This window comes from Nelumbo lutea, chromosome 6 (assembly GCF_056320005.1).
Source record: "Nelumbo lutea isolate HS-2025 chromosome 6, American lotus-T2T, whole genome shotgun sequence".
Taxonomy (NCBI): Eukaryota; Viridiplantae; Streptophyta; class Magnoliopsida; order Proteales; family Nelumbonaceae; genus Nelumbo; species Nelumbo lutea.
In genome coordinates, this window is record NC_142689.1 from 68535550 (window position 1) to 68552637 (window position 17088).

At 38.3% G+C, this 17088-nt stretch overlaps 1 protein-coding gene across 1 annotated transcript; it reads left to right on the forward strand.

The window, feature by feature from the left end:
• The first annotated feature begins 11942 nt into the window (after nucleotides 1-11942).
• Nucleotides 11943-13638, forward strand: LOC148849466 (cytokinin riboside 5'-monophosphate phosphoribohydrolase LOG5-like). The gene is made up of 7 exons (XM_088950992.1): nucleotides 11943-12126; nucleotides 12228-12325; nucleotides 12416-12446; nucleotides 12542-12641; nucleotides 12769-12839; nucleotides 12940-13083; nucleotides 13285-13638. The coding sequence occupies exons 1-7, from the start codon at nucleotides 12007-12009 to the stop codon at nucleotides 13381-13383; spliced, it is 663 nt and encodes a 220-aa protein (XP_088807118.1). The 5' UTR covers nucleotides 11943-12006; the 3' UTR covers nucleotides 13384-13638.
• Nucleotides 13639-17088: the final 3450 nt, after the last annotated feature.

The window sequence follows — 17088 nt, forward strand, 5'->3', positions numbered from 1 at the left end:
AGACCAGCCTTGGCTACCACTAGGGCGGCACTCTCAACCCTTGCCCCGGGGATGGGGTCTGGGGTCTCCTCCTCCTCAGCTTGGGGGGGGCCCTTGGCCTCCCTTGGCATCATGGATGCGGCGCTCTCACAGGAAGGGTCATCACCTCGGTGGCTGCCCTCAACACCCTTGAAGGCTACCCTCTCCCAAAACACCTCCACCTTCTGCCGAAGGGGAACAAAGACAGAAGGGCTTAAAGGGGAAAGGAGAGAAGGGGTTCGAATGGAGCTCCCCTCCGACTCGTTCGGAAGTTCATAGTACTCAGGTCCAAAATTTAAGAAAGACATCACTCGAAATTACCTAAAGTGAAGTGGAGGAAGAAGAAGTGAAGTTGGAGTTTCGAAGATTGGAGAATATGGGAGCTGAGTTCACTCGAAGCAAAGGCACTTAGAGGCAAATGACAAGAAAGTTGCCGACAAGGCCCCTATTTAAAGAAAATGAACGACCCAAATATCTCGAGATCGAACGGCTGAGAAGCCACCGCCTCTACGACCCAACCACAACGTGTCGTGTAACACTCAGCCTCGGAAGGCGAAACAACGCACTAGTGGCGGCTCAAATCGTCTCAGATCTAACGGATGCAAAGCTCCTCCGCACCTGCGATCCAGCCACATCGCACCCCTGAGCGCTTGTCCTCGAAAGGCAAAATGACGCCTAGGGTGAACCAGCTTGTCCGCCCACTACGACTCACCGGTTCAAGCAACTCAATCCCGTAAACATGCCCACGGAGTGCTCTCCCAACGCCTAGACCTGTGCTGAGTATGGCCCCTAGTCACCTATCCGAAGCAATAGTGCCACAGATCACTCGTAGCTCTGGCCCAACTTATGAAGGCAAACCAAGTAGAGACATGAAAGAGAACACCACTATAGGGTATGCCTCAACTTTCGGACCCACTGCGCTCACCATTACTACTCCCATAAGCCAAAGCCGAATTCTCCACCTTGGCCTCAGGAGTGGAGGGCAAGTTATGTGGGATGGCCCAACCCACAAGCGCCAGATCTAGGGACATGACTTGTCACAACAGGGGCTACCCTAATCACCTCATACGAAGCCAATTACGGAGCGCTCACGCGTCCTCGCAAAGCTCGTTGACTACCCTTGTACGGATCCCATCTCAGGCATTCATCTCCACCAATCTCCAAGTGGCTCAAGTATAAATATGGGATACCCCCTTCCAGGTGAGGGATCCTGATCCTACTACGAAACTTAAGTGCATTCATCTTGGGAACTCAAGACCTACGAGCAGTATCCTCAGAGCCCTCGTCTACACCTAATTCCTCTCTTTGTACCCTTGCACTAACTTGACCGTCGGAATCTCTGCCTTGGGTTCTCACCAGGGGCTTCTAACATCCTCTGTCTTGCAGTACCCCAGCTACCAGCCTTCGGCTTCTAAGGTATTCGGCACACGATCTACCTCGACCTATAGTCCTCGGCCTCAACACACCACCTCCAGACCGTCGAAGCCTTCAGCACACCTTCAGAGCCTAGGGGCAAAATTACTTTATTGTCCTTGGCCAATTCGACCATCAACAATAACATTTTCCTTTGTTTCATTAATTTCCAAATTTATATCTATATGTTAAAACAAGGTTATATAACCAGACATAGTTCCTTTTTCCTATTTTTTTTATTTTATTTTTTCCTAAAAGATATAAACTATGATTATTAACAAACTGATGGTTGCTAATTAAGTTGGTACAACCTTGGGCTGGTTGAAGATGAAAGGCATGTAGGACCCAATCCTATTGCCACCAAGTTTGGGGGTAGGAGTGTTATGGGTATGATGTTGCGCTACGCAACAGCCCCTATAGACATGGACCTAGCTACCACCAACATCAAAATAGAAAAGAAAAAAAAAAAGAAAAAACTACAACCATTACAATTGTTTTCTAGGCTGAACAAATCAAAGAAACAAAAAAGAAAGGGAGAAGAAAGGAAGAGAGAGAAGAGAAGGGAGACAGAAAATTCTGGGGTCCAAAAGTTCATACTAACGCTGCCAATCATTAGTATTTATATTAGGACGTCCCAATTAATAATAAAAGAAGTAAGATTATAAGAATGCCCCGATGACACTAAAGAACTGAAAAATAACAAAAAGTTAATTAATTAAAAAAAGAAACTAACTAACTAACAGATTTCAACACTCCCCCTCAAGCTGGGACATAGATGTCAATCATACCCAACTTGTCACATAAATCATTGTGCCGTAGATGATGTAATCCATTGGTGAAGATGTCTGCAAGTTGATTTGTGGAACTAACATATGGAGTGCACACTTCCCCATTTACAAATTTTTCCTGATAAAATGCTTGTCAACCTCAATATGTTTGGTTCTATATCATGACGAACTGGGTTGGCTGCAATGTTAATAGCAACCTTATTATTACAACACAAGGACATGGGGTCGTCAATAGGAAATCCCAATTCACCCATTAAGTTCTTTATCCACATTGCTTCAGCCACTTCATTGGACATTGCTCTATACTCAGTTTCAGCATTGGACATCGCCACAACATTCTGTTTCTTGCTTCTACATGTGACTAGATTCCCTTCCACAAAGGTACGGTACCCACTAGTGGACTTTCAATCATCAAATGATCTAGGCCAATTGGTATTTGTATATACCTCAAACTTCAAGTGTCCATTTCTTTGGAATAGTAAACCAGCCCCTATAAACTTCTTTAGATATCTGAGGATTCTGTTGACTGCCTCTAAGTGTGTAGTCTGAGGTCTAGAATTGCTTTACATTCTGGATTATCTCACCTTGGCAATCAACTAGTCTGTGGTTTGGATCAATGAGAGAGTCAACAGGCTTAACTCCAAGTTTTCCTATATCCTATAACAAGTCTAGGATGTATTTTCTTTGATAAATGAAGATCCCCTTTTGTGAATAGGCTACTTTAATTCCAAGAAAATACTTCAAGGGACCTAGATCCTTTACTTCAAATTGAGTGGCTAGAAATTCCTTTAGTCTTTGAATTTCCACCTTCCAGTCGCCTGTGATCACTATGTCATCAACATACACTATCGAGGTTGCAATTTTCCCTTCTCCTTTTTTCTCAAACAATGTATTATCAGTCTGACACTGTTTGTAATCAATCTGTTGCACCGCTAGATGGAACCTACTAAACCAAGCTCTTGGTGACTGTTTTGGTCCATACAAGGACCTCTTTAACCTACACACTTTCTGTTCTTGGTCTTGGGAATAGAAGCCAGGAGGTTGCACCATGTACACCTATTTTTTAAGATTATCATTCAAGAAGACATTTTTAATATCTAACTGGTGGAGACCCCAATCAAGGTTAGCAACAGGAGAGAAAAGAACCCTAGTAGAACTCATTTTAGCTATTGGAGCAAATGTCTTTGCACCATGTCTTTTGCTGCCAACCGGACTTTGTACATTTCCTTTATAATGTGTCATCTGCTCTATACTTTACTGTAAAAACCCACTTGCACCCTGCTAGTTTATTACTTATAAGAAGATCCACTAACTCTCATGTATCATTTTTATGTAAGACATTTATCTCTTCTTTCATTGCATTTGTCCACTTAGGTATTGAAAGAGCCTCTGCCACATTTTTAGGTATAGGGACACTATCAATGGAAGAGAGGAAAGCATGAAAGGAGGGTGAAGTGTTATCATATGAGACAAAATGGGAGGTAGGATGTTTGGTGATACAAGACCAAACTCCCTTCCTTTGTGCAATAGGGATGTCAAGGTTATTGGTAAATGAAGAATCAATAACAGTAGGATTAGGAATATCAATAGGATTAATAGTACCTAGTTGGATAGGATTTGTCCTAGTGGATCTGATGATGTTGGTGGTATATCTTCAAGTTGCTCTACAACTTTTGAACTCGGTTGGCCCTTGCGACGACGAAGGAAGCCATGAAATGGAGGAGGCTTAAGTAGAGGAAGTAGTATTTTGACATATTTCTCCTCCATCCTATTCTCCCCCAGAGGAGAAACATGAAAGAAAGAATCACTCTCAAAGAAAAACACATCCATAAAAACATAATATTTCTTGGAAATAGGGTTAAAATGACAGTAACCCTTCTGTGAAGAGGGTAGCCCAAAAATACATGTGGAATAGCACAAGAATCAAGTTTACCACAAGTAGGAGACAAGTTTTGAATAAAACAACTACCAAATACATGAAGAGGGATATAATAAAAAAGATGAGATTTAGGAAAGAAGAGTTGATAGGGGGCCTTGTACCCTAGCAAGTGAGATGGCATGCGGTTTATGAGATAGGTAGCACATAACACAACATCTAACCAAAAACGTTTTGGAATACTTGTGTGGATAAGTAGCCCATGAGCCATTTCAAGGAAATGACGGTTTTTCCTTTTTGTAGCACCATTTTGTTGAGGAGTTTTGGCACAAGAGCTATGGTGGATAGACCTACATGAAACAAAGAATTCTGTGAAGTCACTATGGAAGTACTCTTTAGCATTGTTAGATTGGAAAATTCGAATATCTATCTAAAACTAAGTGAATATCATTCGTTGTAAATCTTTTACAATTTTTGGCACTTCATCTCTGGACCGTATGGGATACACCCATGTATATTTGGAGTACTCATTAATAAGTGTAATGAAGTATTTATAGCTAAGCTTAGATGGTAAGGAAATAGGGCCCCAAACATCAAAGTAAACAATATGGAAAGGGAAATCAGATTTATTATTTCTTGAAGAAAAATGATTTCTACAATGTTTGTTCAACTAACAGGTTTGGCATTTACATTCAGACATTGACACTGTTTTAAACAAATTTGGAAGCAAGACCTTTAGTAACTCAAAAGATAAATGATCCAAATGACTATGCCATAAATAAACTTGACTCTTACTAGACTGACTCGTAGACTCGATAACTGCAAGACTAGCTTTATTCTCCAAAATGTAAAGCCCATCTACCATACAACCTTTACCAATCATCTTCCCTTAGTCCAAAACCTATAGTGCACAAGAAAAAGGGAGAAATGTCGCTAAATATTTTAATGAGTTTATTATGCTTCTGATAAAATACAAATTTATAGGCAATTGTGGAACATGTAACGCATTAGAAAGGGTAAGTCCATAAAGAAAGGCAATGGTGGAAAAAGAGCCATTAACTAATCTCACTCTGTCCCTATCAGATAAAAGGTGATAGGATTGAAAGCAAATTGACTTATCTGTTATATGATTAGAGGCTCTAGAGTCAATTATCCAAGAGGAATATGATGAATGAAAGGACACATGGAAGGCAGTGGCATTGTTACCATTACCTGAAGTAGATGAAAAGGAAGTCAAGGTAGGAAGAGTAGAATCCATCTGGCAAATTTCTCTCCCATATAGCTCCAAATGGACATGGAAAGAGTTAACGATATCTTCTTGGGGGTCGATTCTAGGAAGGCTAGTAGTGGTAGATTGGAAAGACTCCTGAGAGGCTAAGTTTTTTGCATTGAACCTTTTTTGACATTGCTGTATCGACTTCTTATTCTGATATGATTTCTTACTCAACTCCTAAGCCCACTTTGGCTTTCTATGGAAGTCCCAACATGTATCCTTGGTATGTCTAGCCTTCTGATAATGAGCACACCATAACTTATCCTTATCATCCACATTCTTCTAGAAGTCACCATTCTTAAAAGAATTGATGCCTCCTACACCCACACTCCCTTTTGCCACTAAGGCAATTTTCTCCCCATCTGAGTTATTCATCACATTCCACTTACTCTCTTCGGATTGTATTAGGGCATACACTTATTATACTGAAGGAAGATCTTTACTTCATAATATCTGAACTCTAAGAGACTCATATACTAGGTTTAGCCACAAGAGAAAGGCAAAGACCCGTTGTTGGAAAACCAGAGGCTTGTAGGTCTTAGCATCAACATCACACTTCCAGTCTATGTTCTGATAGTGGTCTAATTCTTTCCATATCGATGTTAAATATGAGTAATATGATGAGAGACTCCTTTCCCCTTATTTAAAGTAGATGAGGCAGCTTGCACTAGTATATTTTGGCATAATGGCGTTACTCTGAGTAAGTAGATTTTGCTTGTTCCCAAATCTCAATAGCTGTTTCAGCCCACATGAATGTGTTTCTGACTAGAGGCAACATGAAAAGTTGTAGCCATGGCATCACCATGTTGTTTTTTTTATCCCACCTGTCATGCTTTGTACCTTGAGACATCGATTCTTTGGTTTTACCATTAGCATACCCCATCTTCCCCCCAACAATTATGTATAATCCCCTTGACCATTCTAGGTAATTAAGACCATCAAACAGTATTACAAACCATGGGGAAACTCATATCAAATCCTCTACTAACTCCACCTTGATTGGAAGGCCCACTAGACACACTAGATTCCTCAAATGACATGGTATAAGGTCTGATTTGACAGTCCAGTTCAGTGCAATCACAATTCAACTATAGTTCAACTGAGTTCAGTTCATAGTTCATAGTTCAATTCAATCAAACAACAGATCTTAGGAACACCACACACATATAAGGAGGCAGTTCAGGAACTTGGTAGCCCTTATATATAACCCTTCATCAACTACTTGAGCACAGAACCGCTATAATTCCCCAAGAGACATTAGCAAACCACTGTCACACAATCACATGTCATTCAGACCTACACCACCCAGTTGTTTGGGTACAAGAAACAAGATCATCTGATCCACAGTTCCAAAAAAAAAAAAAAACACTAGTTGCAGGTCATCCAGACCTCTAAAACCCACTTACTTGGGTACAATAAGGGATTATATGATCCACAAGATTAAGAAGACTTGCCTTCATAGCATCAGAGTTCTCTTCTTTTAGGGTTTTCTTGGCACACAATCAAGAAAGAAAGGAAGGGAACCTAAAAAAAATCCTTCAGATCAGTTTGATCCACTCCCTAATTAGATTTGATTCACAATAGAAGAGGAACTGATAGGTTGAGGAAGAAGAACCTAAGAAGAATTTTCTCATTGCTTCTAACCCCCAAAACCTGCTCTGATACCATGTTTTCTGGGTTGAACAAATTAGAGAAACAGAAAAGAAAGGGAGAAGAAGGGAAGAGAAAGAAGAGAAGGGAGACGAAAAGAATTTTGGGATCCAAAAGTTCGGACCCCTGTGACACTAAAGAACAGAAAAATAACAAAGAGTTAATTAATTAAAAAAGAAAATTAACTAACTAAATAATTTCAACAATAATGATGATTGTGGTTTCGAGTGCTCATGAAAGAAAATTTACTAATGTGGCAATGAAATCAAAAAAGGTTTTACCTAAGTTATTACTTTATTGGCAATTTTTTATGGAAATTTTCTTGTATGGAAAAACTGTGAAAGGCTAGTTAATAATGAAATGAAAAGTACTCTTCTGAGTTCTAACACTAAAGTGAAGGAGGGCAGACAATCTTGCATATTGACCATAATAAGGAGGGAAGATAATTAATTATCCTCACTCTAATACAGTCTTGGCGTAAATTCCAATAAAAAAGCCTTTTAATGTTTGGTAAGGTAGAGAGAATAGGTGGTCCATCATAAATTGAATGATTTACGGTATAATATTTTTTTTTCTTATAATAATTTTTAATTATGGTAATAAATAGTAATTATTCCATGTGAAGCATCACAAAAGTGATTTGACATTTCGACACAAAAACGACTTGGGCATACCACATTTAGGAAATTTAGTTTGATATGGGTGCCTAGATGTGATTTAATTTGACATGGCCACACCACATTTTACATCTTGTTATGCATAGGGTATTGGTGGAAACATGAAGAAGACTTTATTATTTAGGATGGGGCTACATGTATATTAGGCTTGTTCATGGGCTAGGTAGCTTAATGGGCCAACTTAACCTAGCCCACTATTAGTCAGGCTTGGACATGAATTTAGGTATGTGGTCTTGGGCTTGCCCAAAGCACAAAGCCCAACTATTTTTTTTCTTAATTTTATTATTTTTTTTTTCAGATTGAGCCTTGCTCAAGTCCAACCCGATTTGATACTAATTTATATAATAAAAAAATAATATATTTTTCTATGTTCATCTTCTCCTTTCTTAAGTTATAGTGAGATACTTCGGTACTTTTGGGGTTTGAGGTCATTTAATATATAATAAATCAGTTTTATTGTTGAGTAAAAAAATAAATTTTCTCAATTTCCTAGCCAGGCTTCAAGGTCGGGCATAGGCTTTGGGCTTTACATGAGGACTAGGCTTGGGTTGAAGATCTAGGCTCAATGGTTGGATTGGGCTCAGGCTATAAAAGATCTCTTTTGCAACTTCTTGGTTGGGTTTTATATGATGTCTAGATTTTTAATTAAATAATAATAAAAATTAAGAAGAATGAAAATAAATAAAAGTATAAAAAAAAGAATTTAAGAAGATATTTAGACACACCTCTAATATCATATATTTATCATATTAAACAAGAATGATAGATAAGAATAAAATTATATAAAATTTTAAAAATATATTATTTACTACTATCATCGTTATAAAAAATTTATCATATACAAAACTAATTGGTCGTGCTTTTTCTTTTTTTTAAGTTGGCGAGAGTGTTAACCAATAAGACTTAATACTTGAGAAATAAAGGCACGAGTCACCATCTTCTATGTATGTTTGTGTAACCACTCTTCTTATACTTGCAAGTTGGTAAATATAATTGGAAGAAATTTATTAATTGGTTATAGGTGGGCCCACAAATTAGTGCTTTTTTTGGAAGTGGGGTATCTCTTCTTCTGTAGTTCTGTAGTTTTATTCGAACGGCGTCTCCGCTTGAATTGTTGAAGTTGAACCACCTGAACCGCTGAACGTACGCCCCGCTCTTCGCACTCCGCGGTTGGGCGTTGATTGATTAGAAAACAACAGTAACATTAAATGTACTCTACACCCCCGCCGGCGCACAATAATCATTGCGCCGCTCGGTCTCCGTCTGACCCTCTGTCACTCGCTCCTCCCTTCTCCTTCGTCTTCTCCGCTGCCAGTAAATGACAAGCTCCATTATAATTACCCTCGAAACTTTCATATGTGATAAATAGCCCCTTAACTTTTCACTTTTTAATAAATACTCTCTTTCATTAGAGTTTTATTGCTTAATTATGAAAAAGATTTTTATTCATTTGTTTAAAAATTTTAAATATCTAAATTATCTTTTTTTATGATTTATGATTTACTTATTTTTTTTAAATATAATATTAAAGTCATCTCACTTGCTCTAATAGATCATTGTATATTTCTTGTTGGATTCAATATTGAAATTAAATGGTAAGGGATTTTTTCTAATAAATATAAATTTAAGATTTTGTTAGTTTTTTTTTTGGCTTATTTGATAAAGGAGTGGATAATTTTAAATTTTTAATATTTTAAGACGAGGAGAGGCTTTCATGCTAGTGAAACAAAATCAAGATTTAAAGAAACTTGCTTTTCTATCTCAAAAAAATAATTCTTATTATTTTAGCTAGTTTCATTGGGAGAAAATGGAGGTATTTTTAGGTCAATTATGGTCTAAGATAAAAGAGCAAGGAAAAGAAAATAAATAAAATTTAAATGGGTATTTTGATAATTTAATGTATTCTGTTATCATAATTGACTTTATAGGGTATTTTTTACAAAGTGAAAATTCAAAAGGATCTTTATTGCAAATAAAAATTCAAGGAGTAATTATCACTAACTCCATATTACAATGGGTCTTTAGTCATCTGATGCATAATTGGGCATTTGAGCGTGGTTATTTATCACCTAACTGGAGGAGTAGAACAAGAGGAATTGGAGGTTATTTTGCAGGGATATCTTTTTCATTTCTGGAATCACATTGGATCATATCAGCATCTTCCCAGATTCCTTCAATTGGTAAAAGCGATCAATGATCAATTCTCTATGCTTTGGACTTTTCTTAATCTTTTGCTTAAGATTAAAAACTCTCTTTCTTTGTTTAATGATATAAAACACATAGGGTTGCTCAAGTAGCTAAAGATCATCCGAATTAGTCCAATAGTTTATCTATAAGGCTAATTTGCTGAAACCTTGCCTAAAGTTTTATCATTGTTGAAACCTTTTCCAAAGTTTGATAATTGTAATGAATCACCTCCTCTGAACTTTCTGACATAGTTGTAAGGAAATTTGTCTTATTAGAATATACTAACAAGAGGCATAAAACTATCTAAAATACCTATACAATTACTATTGAGACTGATTTTTGCAAAAAAAAAAAAAATACAACTTTATAAACAATAAAAAAAGAGGGAATTTAAAGATGCAAGTTTGCCTTTGAACAATTGATATGAAGGTCAAATTTGAAAAGAATAATTTCAGAAAAAAATCGAAAGGATTTAGATTAGTGATTTATACAAAGAGACAATTTGAAAAATAAACATTTTGGTCAAAATTATCTACATAAGTCTTTTAAACATTTTCATTGTGTTTTTTGGATTCTAATAAAAGGGGTCTATTTACAAAATACAACTGTCACAAAATTTAGGAGAGATAATTACAATTATCTAACTTGGAAAAAGGTTTAACTTTCAACAACTAGAAAATTAATGGGAGCTTTCGGCAATTTACCCTTGTCTATAAAAATTAAAAAAGAAAGCGGCTATTTCTTCAATTCACGGGGCAGGGCGTAGGGGGGTTTGTAAAAGACCACCCCTACCAATATCGTGTATTTTGGGCAGCATAGATTTTTCCGGGTAATATTTCTTTTAGCAAGGAGGCCAGGGGCACTAAATTACTTGGGAAACGAGCCTGTAAGTCCAATCATTTGATTTACTATGTCACGACACGTGTACATAACATGTTCGGAATTGCTGCTTAACGTGGCAGATTAGGCTCAATAAATCGTCACCTCTCACTCTCTCACTCTCTGCGACGGCGACCAATAGACGTTCCCAACCAGGGTTCCACTTCCACATCCTGGGTTGACACAGACGAGGGTGACTGGTCAGGCGATCCTTTACGGTGACTCTAGAGTCTGGAATGGGTCCGGTCTGATCGGATTTTTCCGAGTTCAAATCAAACACCCACCAGATTGCCCCCCACAGCGTCCTACAGCACATCCCCCGTGTATTGTGAATATCTCTCATGATGATACCAGAAATTATGATCGGGATACACGGCACGAATGTGCTGTGAGAAGTTGTGGGGGGCTGATTTGCTTCCGAGTTTTCCATTTATTTTCATTCAGTAATTGGTTAGATAAATATGATAATATATTCTGCCCAAAATAAAAATAAAAGGAAGAAAATAATATAAATGCAATATTATTATTATTATTTTTAGTTCTATCATTAATGCTTTGAGCTAGTAGTAAAAGGAGGTAGGGATTTTTTTTTTTGAATTTTTCCATGGTGGGTATTGACAGTAAGCTAAGTTAATTGGTTACTTGTAACAGTAATTTATTTTTGGGTGTGGTTGGAAGCTAGTATCGGTGAATGGCTATTGGGATCGGTAGCCCACTAGCACCCCAGTCAGAGAAAAGTGCTGGATAAATTTATTTATTTGGATTCCAATCGTAAGATACCACAGTATATAACATGATCATTTTGGTTAAATTACTTAAAAAGTGCTTTTCAGTATTATGATGAAATTAAGGGAACTCGAGTCGAGTGTGTGTGCCGCAGGCGCCAGGCGGAGGTGGTGGATTGAAACTTGAAAGCCTGAAAAGTAGCAGGATTCAGGAATGCTTTTTTCATTTTGGAATTTCGAATTGCTTATTGGTTACTGATTAATATTTCTCTATCTGCAGAAAGGGGGGAGTAGCGTACACCTCATTTACGTAGAAGCCCTCTCTCTCTCTCTTTCCTTTTTGTCTTCATTCTCCTTCACAACTCTACAATCCCCCCCCCCTCTCTCTCTCTCTCTCTCTCTCTCTCTCTCTCTCTCTCTTATATATATATATATATATATATATATTTACATAGTCAGTCACGACGATCGACGAGTTACAGACCGGAGGTTAGAGAGGGAAGGAGTGTCTGTGCGTGAAATGGATGCGGAGGAGAAAGTAGTTAAGTCGAGGTTCAAAAGGGTTTGTGTTTTCTGCGGAAGCAGTACTGGGAAGCGAGACTGCTACCGCGATGCTGCGCTTGAATTAGGGCAAGAGCTGGTGAGTGCGGTCACGCTCGATCATTTTGCTCTTCTTTTCTGTTTTCTTTTCTTCATGTTTCTGTTTCTGCGTGCTCTGGTCATCCTGTTTTTTCTGTATAGGTCTCCAGAAGGTTAGACCTTGTTTACGGAGGTGGGAGCGTTGGGTTAATGGGGCTGGTTTCTGAAGCTGTCCATCGTGGTGGAAGACACGTTTTAGGGTAATAAAATGTTCTTGACACATCTCTTTTTAATTTTAACAAAAACGATTTTCCCTTTCGATTTTGATCGTGCGTTTCTTCTCTTCACAGGATCATCCCCAAGACTCTGATGCGCAAAGAGGTTAAAAAAATTAATCAATCCTCTCTCTTTCTCTGTTTCAATGATATTATTATTATCTTTTTGAGCAATTAATTTTTTAATTAATCCTTTAATAGATAACTGGAGAAACAGTAGGAGAGGTAAAACCTGTAGCAGACATGCACGAAAGGAAAGCTGAGATGGCGCGCCATTCTGATTGTTTTATTGCTTTACCAGGTACGTACCTTTCTCTTATTCATCATCCCCATACAACAAATAGTTGGAAGAAAAAGGGGAATCCTCCGTTTTCCTTTGTTATTCAATCAAAATGGAACTCCTCACTCTTCACTCGTCCTGTTTATAGGTGGCTATGGAACCCTCGAGGAGTTATTGGAGGTCATCACCTGGGCTCAGCTTGGTATACATGATAAACCTGTAAGTAATTAACTTACTGAAATCCAATAAAACAAGGAAAGATTACAGGCGGACCAGCGCTTAAATTATTGAAAGCTAACTTGGATTTGTTAATCCGTAGGTGGGTTTACTCAACGTGGACGGGTACTACAACTACCTGCTGACCTTCATCGATAAAGCTGTAGACGATGGCTTTATCATTCCTTCTCAGCGACACATAATCGTCAGTGCTCCAAATGCGAAAGAGCTGGTTCAGAAACTTGAGGTGTGGGTTGTTTTCTTCAGTTGTAGTAACCTCATATCGAAGTGTGAGACTGATTCCAGAGAACAGAATGAAAATCGAAAGAAAACAAAAGAAAAATCTGAAAATGGAGGATGAAGCTTTAGCCAGATTATTTTCTACACAACTCTCGTGTCTTTTGCTTTTGTTTGGTTTTTAATGAATGGTATTATTTTGTTTGATTAGGAGTACGTGCCTGTACACGATGGAGCCATCGCTAAAGCGCGATGGGAGGTTGAGCAGGTCGAGTTTAATGCGTCCCTGCAGACTGAAATCGCCCGCTAGTAAAAGCAAAAGCTAGATAAGGAAGATGAAGAAATACACCCTTTTGGGTTTCCTTTGATTTTCTGTTGAAGTCGAATCAGTTTCTGAATTTCTCTATTATCAGAGCTGTTGAGGGAAAATGAAAATGGAGGATGGTTAAAGAGCTCACTGCTTATTTTTTTCAATTTCTTCCTTTTTTCTCTATTATCAGAACAATCATGTAAAGAAAAAAAAAAGGAACAAACAAATAGAGCAGCTTTATTCTCTGCTTCTCTATCATTCCGCTGCGCATGCCTTTGGCTTTGATTTTTGCTGTGAAAAAATTAAAAGAATAAGAGAGATGGAAGATGCTCTCCCTAGTCGCTAGTAGTCATTCCCCCGACTAAATGGTATCTGACCTCCAATTATTTTGTAAATGGGAAGCCGTCTTTTACTCTATTTTAATTTAATGGCGAGACGAGTAATCAATCGTCTTACGGTGGAGGGCGGGGACCTACCCGTCATTTTCTTGTCCTCGTCACTCGCCTCCCATCTTTTGCTTGTGTATTTTGATGAAATAAAATCTTCCGATCCATGAAGCATCGCAGAGAGAGAGAGAGAGATTTTTAATGGAGTGAGGAGAAAAACTGACCAGCCACGTTTACTCAACGGACCACGAATATTGCGAATTTGCGATTGCCCACTTCAAACTTTGAAGATGTCTCCTGAACCCCTCACCAACCTATCGGACATAACTGTATATTCATTTTTTTTTCTTTTCGAAGTTTTACTCTTTTTTGCTTAATGGGCTATAAACAATGGGGTCTTTTCCCAACACTGTGATAGTATATTTATATTTGACCCATCCCACTTCAAATGTAAGAGTGAAGTCGAAAGGTCTAAGAAAGTGGATAGGGTCTAGAATTTTCAAAATCCTCACATTTCGTTAGACAAGATTAGTTCTTAAGTCTCTGCACCAGCAGAAAACCTTGCCAATTGAGCCGAATGGCACTGTTACAAGTGTAGCAACAACTTGAGCATTCGTAGGTATGGATCCAAATGGGCGTGTCCTGTACTCAATCCTCTATCAAGGTACCAAAAAACAATGCAAGCAATAGTTGTTTTTGCCCATAAAAGGAGAAACATTTGCAGTGTGGTAGTGAAATCGGTTATGTTTTTACAGTTGTATAGGTTTTGATGGGTTGGTCTTTACACTGTTGTCACTTGTCACTCTCTCTCTCTTTCTCTCTCTCTGCAGTCTAGTCTGCACTGAGAGAGCCCAAAATTTAGGGTTGGGGAGGGGTAATCAGTTCTTCAGTCTCTCGTTTCTATGTATGACAAGTATCTTGGGTCTTGGGGAATTGGGCCTTCAATTAATGGGTTATTTTTGTTGGTTGCCGGACCACTAACCTCTTTTCCGGTATTTCGCTTTCCTCAGGACCCTCACATTTGCTACATGTAACATCGCATACACACCAAATACGAACTCTCCCCAGCCATTCGTTTCCTTCTGGTTAGGTTGGCTATTATTGTATTTCTGTACCTGGTAAAATTGTGGTGGGTCCGTCGGCATGTTGGGACAGTGTGTTTCAACTTTTAAGTGTTTTTGTTGTAGTTGTTGTGTAGTGTACGTACCTCGTTTGAACCAACAAAAATTCAGTGAAGACAAAGAAAATTAAAATTCTTCCTCTTTTCTCAATTCTCTTGGACTGATTTTCGCACGATATTGATCCGATCCTAAATTAATAAAACCAACGACACACATATATATATAATCCAATAGATGAGTCCAACTGACTTGCTTAGTTGCTCATATGATGATCCATCTTGCAGACTGAAAGTTCCATCTATCAAGGACTCTAGTCTAGTTAATATTACAAACTCTCATGCTAAACTACCACCATCAGATGGATAAAAAATAAGCTTATTAGGATAAATTCATTTGACCCGATGGATAAGCTTTACAATTTGATTGTAATCTATAAGGTTGTAAATAAGCCGGATCTGATCCAATATCCTTTTTGGTCATGATAAATCAAATTAAATCAGGGAATCGCATCAAATTCGAATATACCTTTAATTTGATCTAAGATTCGATCAGTTAGTTATTAATTTTGTATTCCATTTCAGGAATAAATAAAAAATAATTATTTTTATTTAATAGGATGAATATATAACATTAGAAATGTTCTACATGTTTTCGATAAAATTCTGTACTTTTTCATTTTTTATGTTCTATCTTTTACGATTATGTCATCATGAATATATTTAAAAAAATTGGATCATTGACCATCTAAATAATAAAATAACTTTTCTATCTGATAAGTTTTAAATTATATATTTCATCTACGTTATATAAATAATTACTTAATATATACTTGATTTTTTTGACATAATTAATATATATATTATTTTGATCATTTATACTTTTTTTTTTTTTAAAGATTTATTATTTAACTATCATATCATCGACTAATCTATTTGACCAAACCACTAACCCACCATCCGAAAAGGAAAATAGTTTGATTCTAAGTTAACATTAATTTTTGTATTACATCTCCATCATTGATAAAATTATTTCCTATGTATAATGCTTATACATTAATTGTTGTAGCACGATCCAGGCACTCCTAGCTGACTGGCTCCTTACTGGCAACGAGCGGGACCTGAGAAGATGAAAGGAAGGATTCCCGAGGATTTACCCAATGGGAATACTCCGATGCTTAAGTTAGTACTGTGTATGGGAAGTAAGGGAAAAAACAAAGGGTAGGAGTGGAGGTCGCATAGTTTTTTCTGTACTCAAGAGATTTTTTGGTTTTTTTTCAAAAGAAGTTTCTCCTCTGCCCTGAGGGCTTTTATAGGGGGCACCTTGGGGGATCGGACATAATCGCCACTGGACCCCCTGCCACAGCCGTTACCTACCAAGGCTGCGCACGTGGCCGTTGTGACATACTCCTTACCCGGGCAAGTGACACGTTTCCAAAGTGACAGGCACACCTCCGCCTACTGAGAGACATGGGTGCAAACTATCGAAAGAACATGAACTGCGCCTTTAATGAGGGATATGGCATAGTCTGATTGGTACGACCTGTTAGATAGAAGCTTCCTGTGGAATGCTCGTGCGACCCATTACCGAGCTACTTTGCAGCGAGCTTGGAATACTTCGGGAGTACCCTTAGTAGAATTAGTCATCGGGATTATTTGTCTGCTTGGGAGTTCAGGCAAGCTATTTTTCTTAACTTGCGAGCTAAAGTTGCCTCGGAATATCCCTTTGGGGGTAGCTCGGGGAACCTGGAGCTTGCGTCATGGCGAACTGCTTTATGGGCCCGTTACTTAGTTGAACTGGGCCACAATGCTGAGCTGTCGCTTATGTCGGGTCAGTGATCGTGTGTCGCCGTTTCATAGATCGGGTAAAATCACCCTTCATCAATTGCCCCCCACTCCTCGGGCTAAGGGTATCGCCTTAGCACGAGGAGTTTATGAAGCGTGGTAGGCTGATTTGACCGAAATTCAAACTTGATTGACTACCCTCATTAAATGCATTCACGGGAATCAAGAGATCTTCTATCTTCCTTGACTTTTCGGATTTCAAAAACGTGCTGAGGTGGCCTTTAATTCTGAATGTCGTGCAGTCGTGACTACCTCAATCATGGAAGATGTGCCGCCAATCGCCTTCGGTTTTCAGAAGGCGTGCGGTCAGGAAATCTGTGGACCGTTGGATCTGCTTTGATCCGGGCCGTCAGTTTG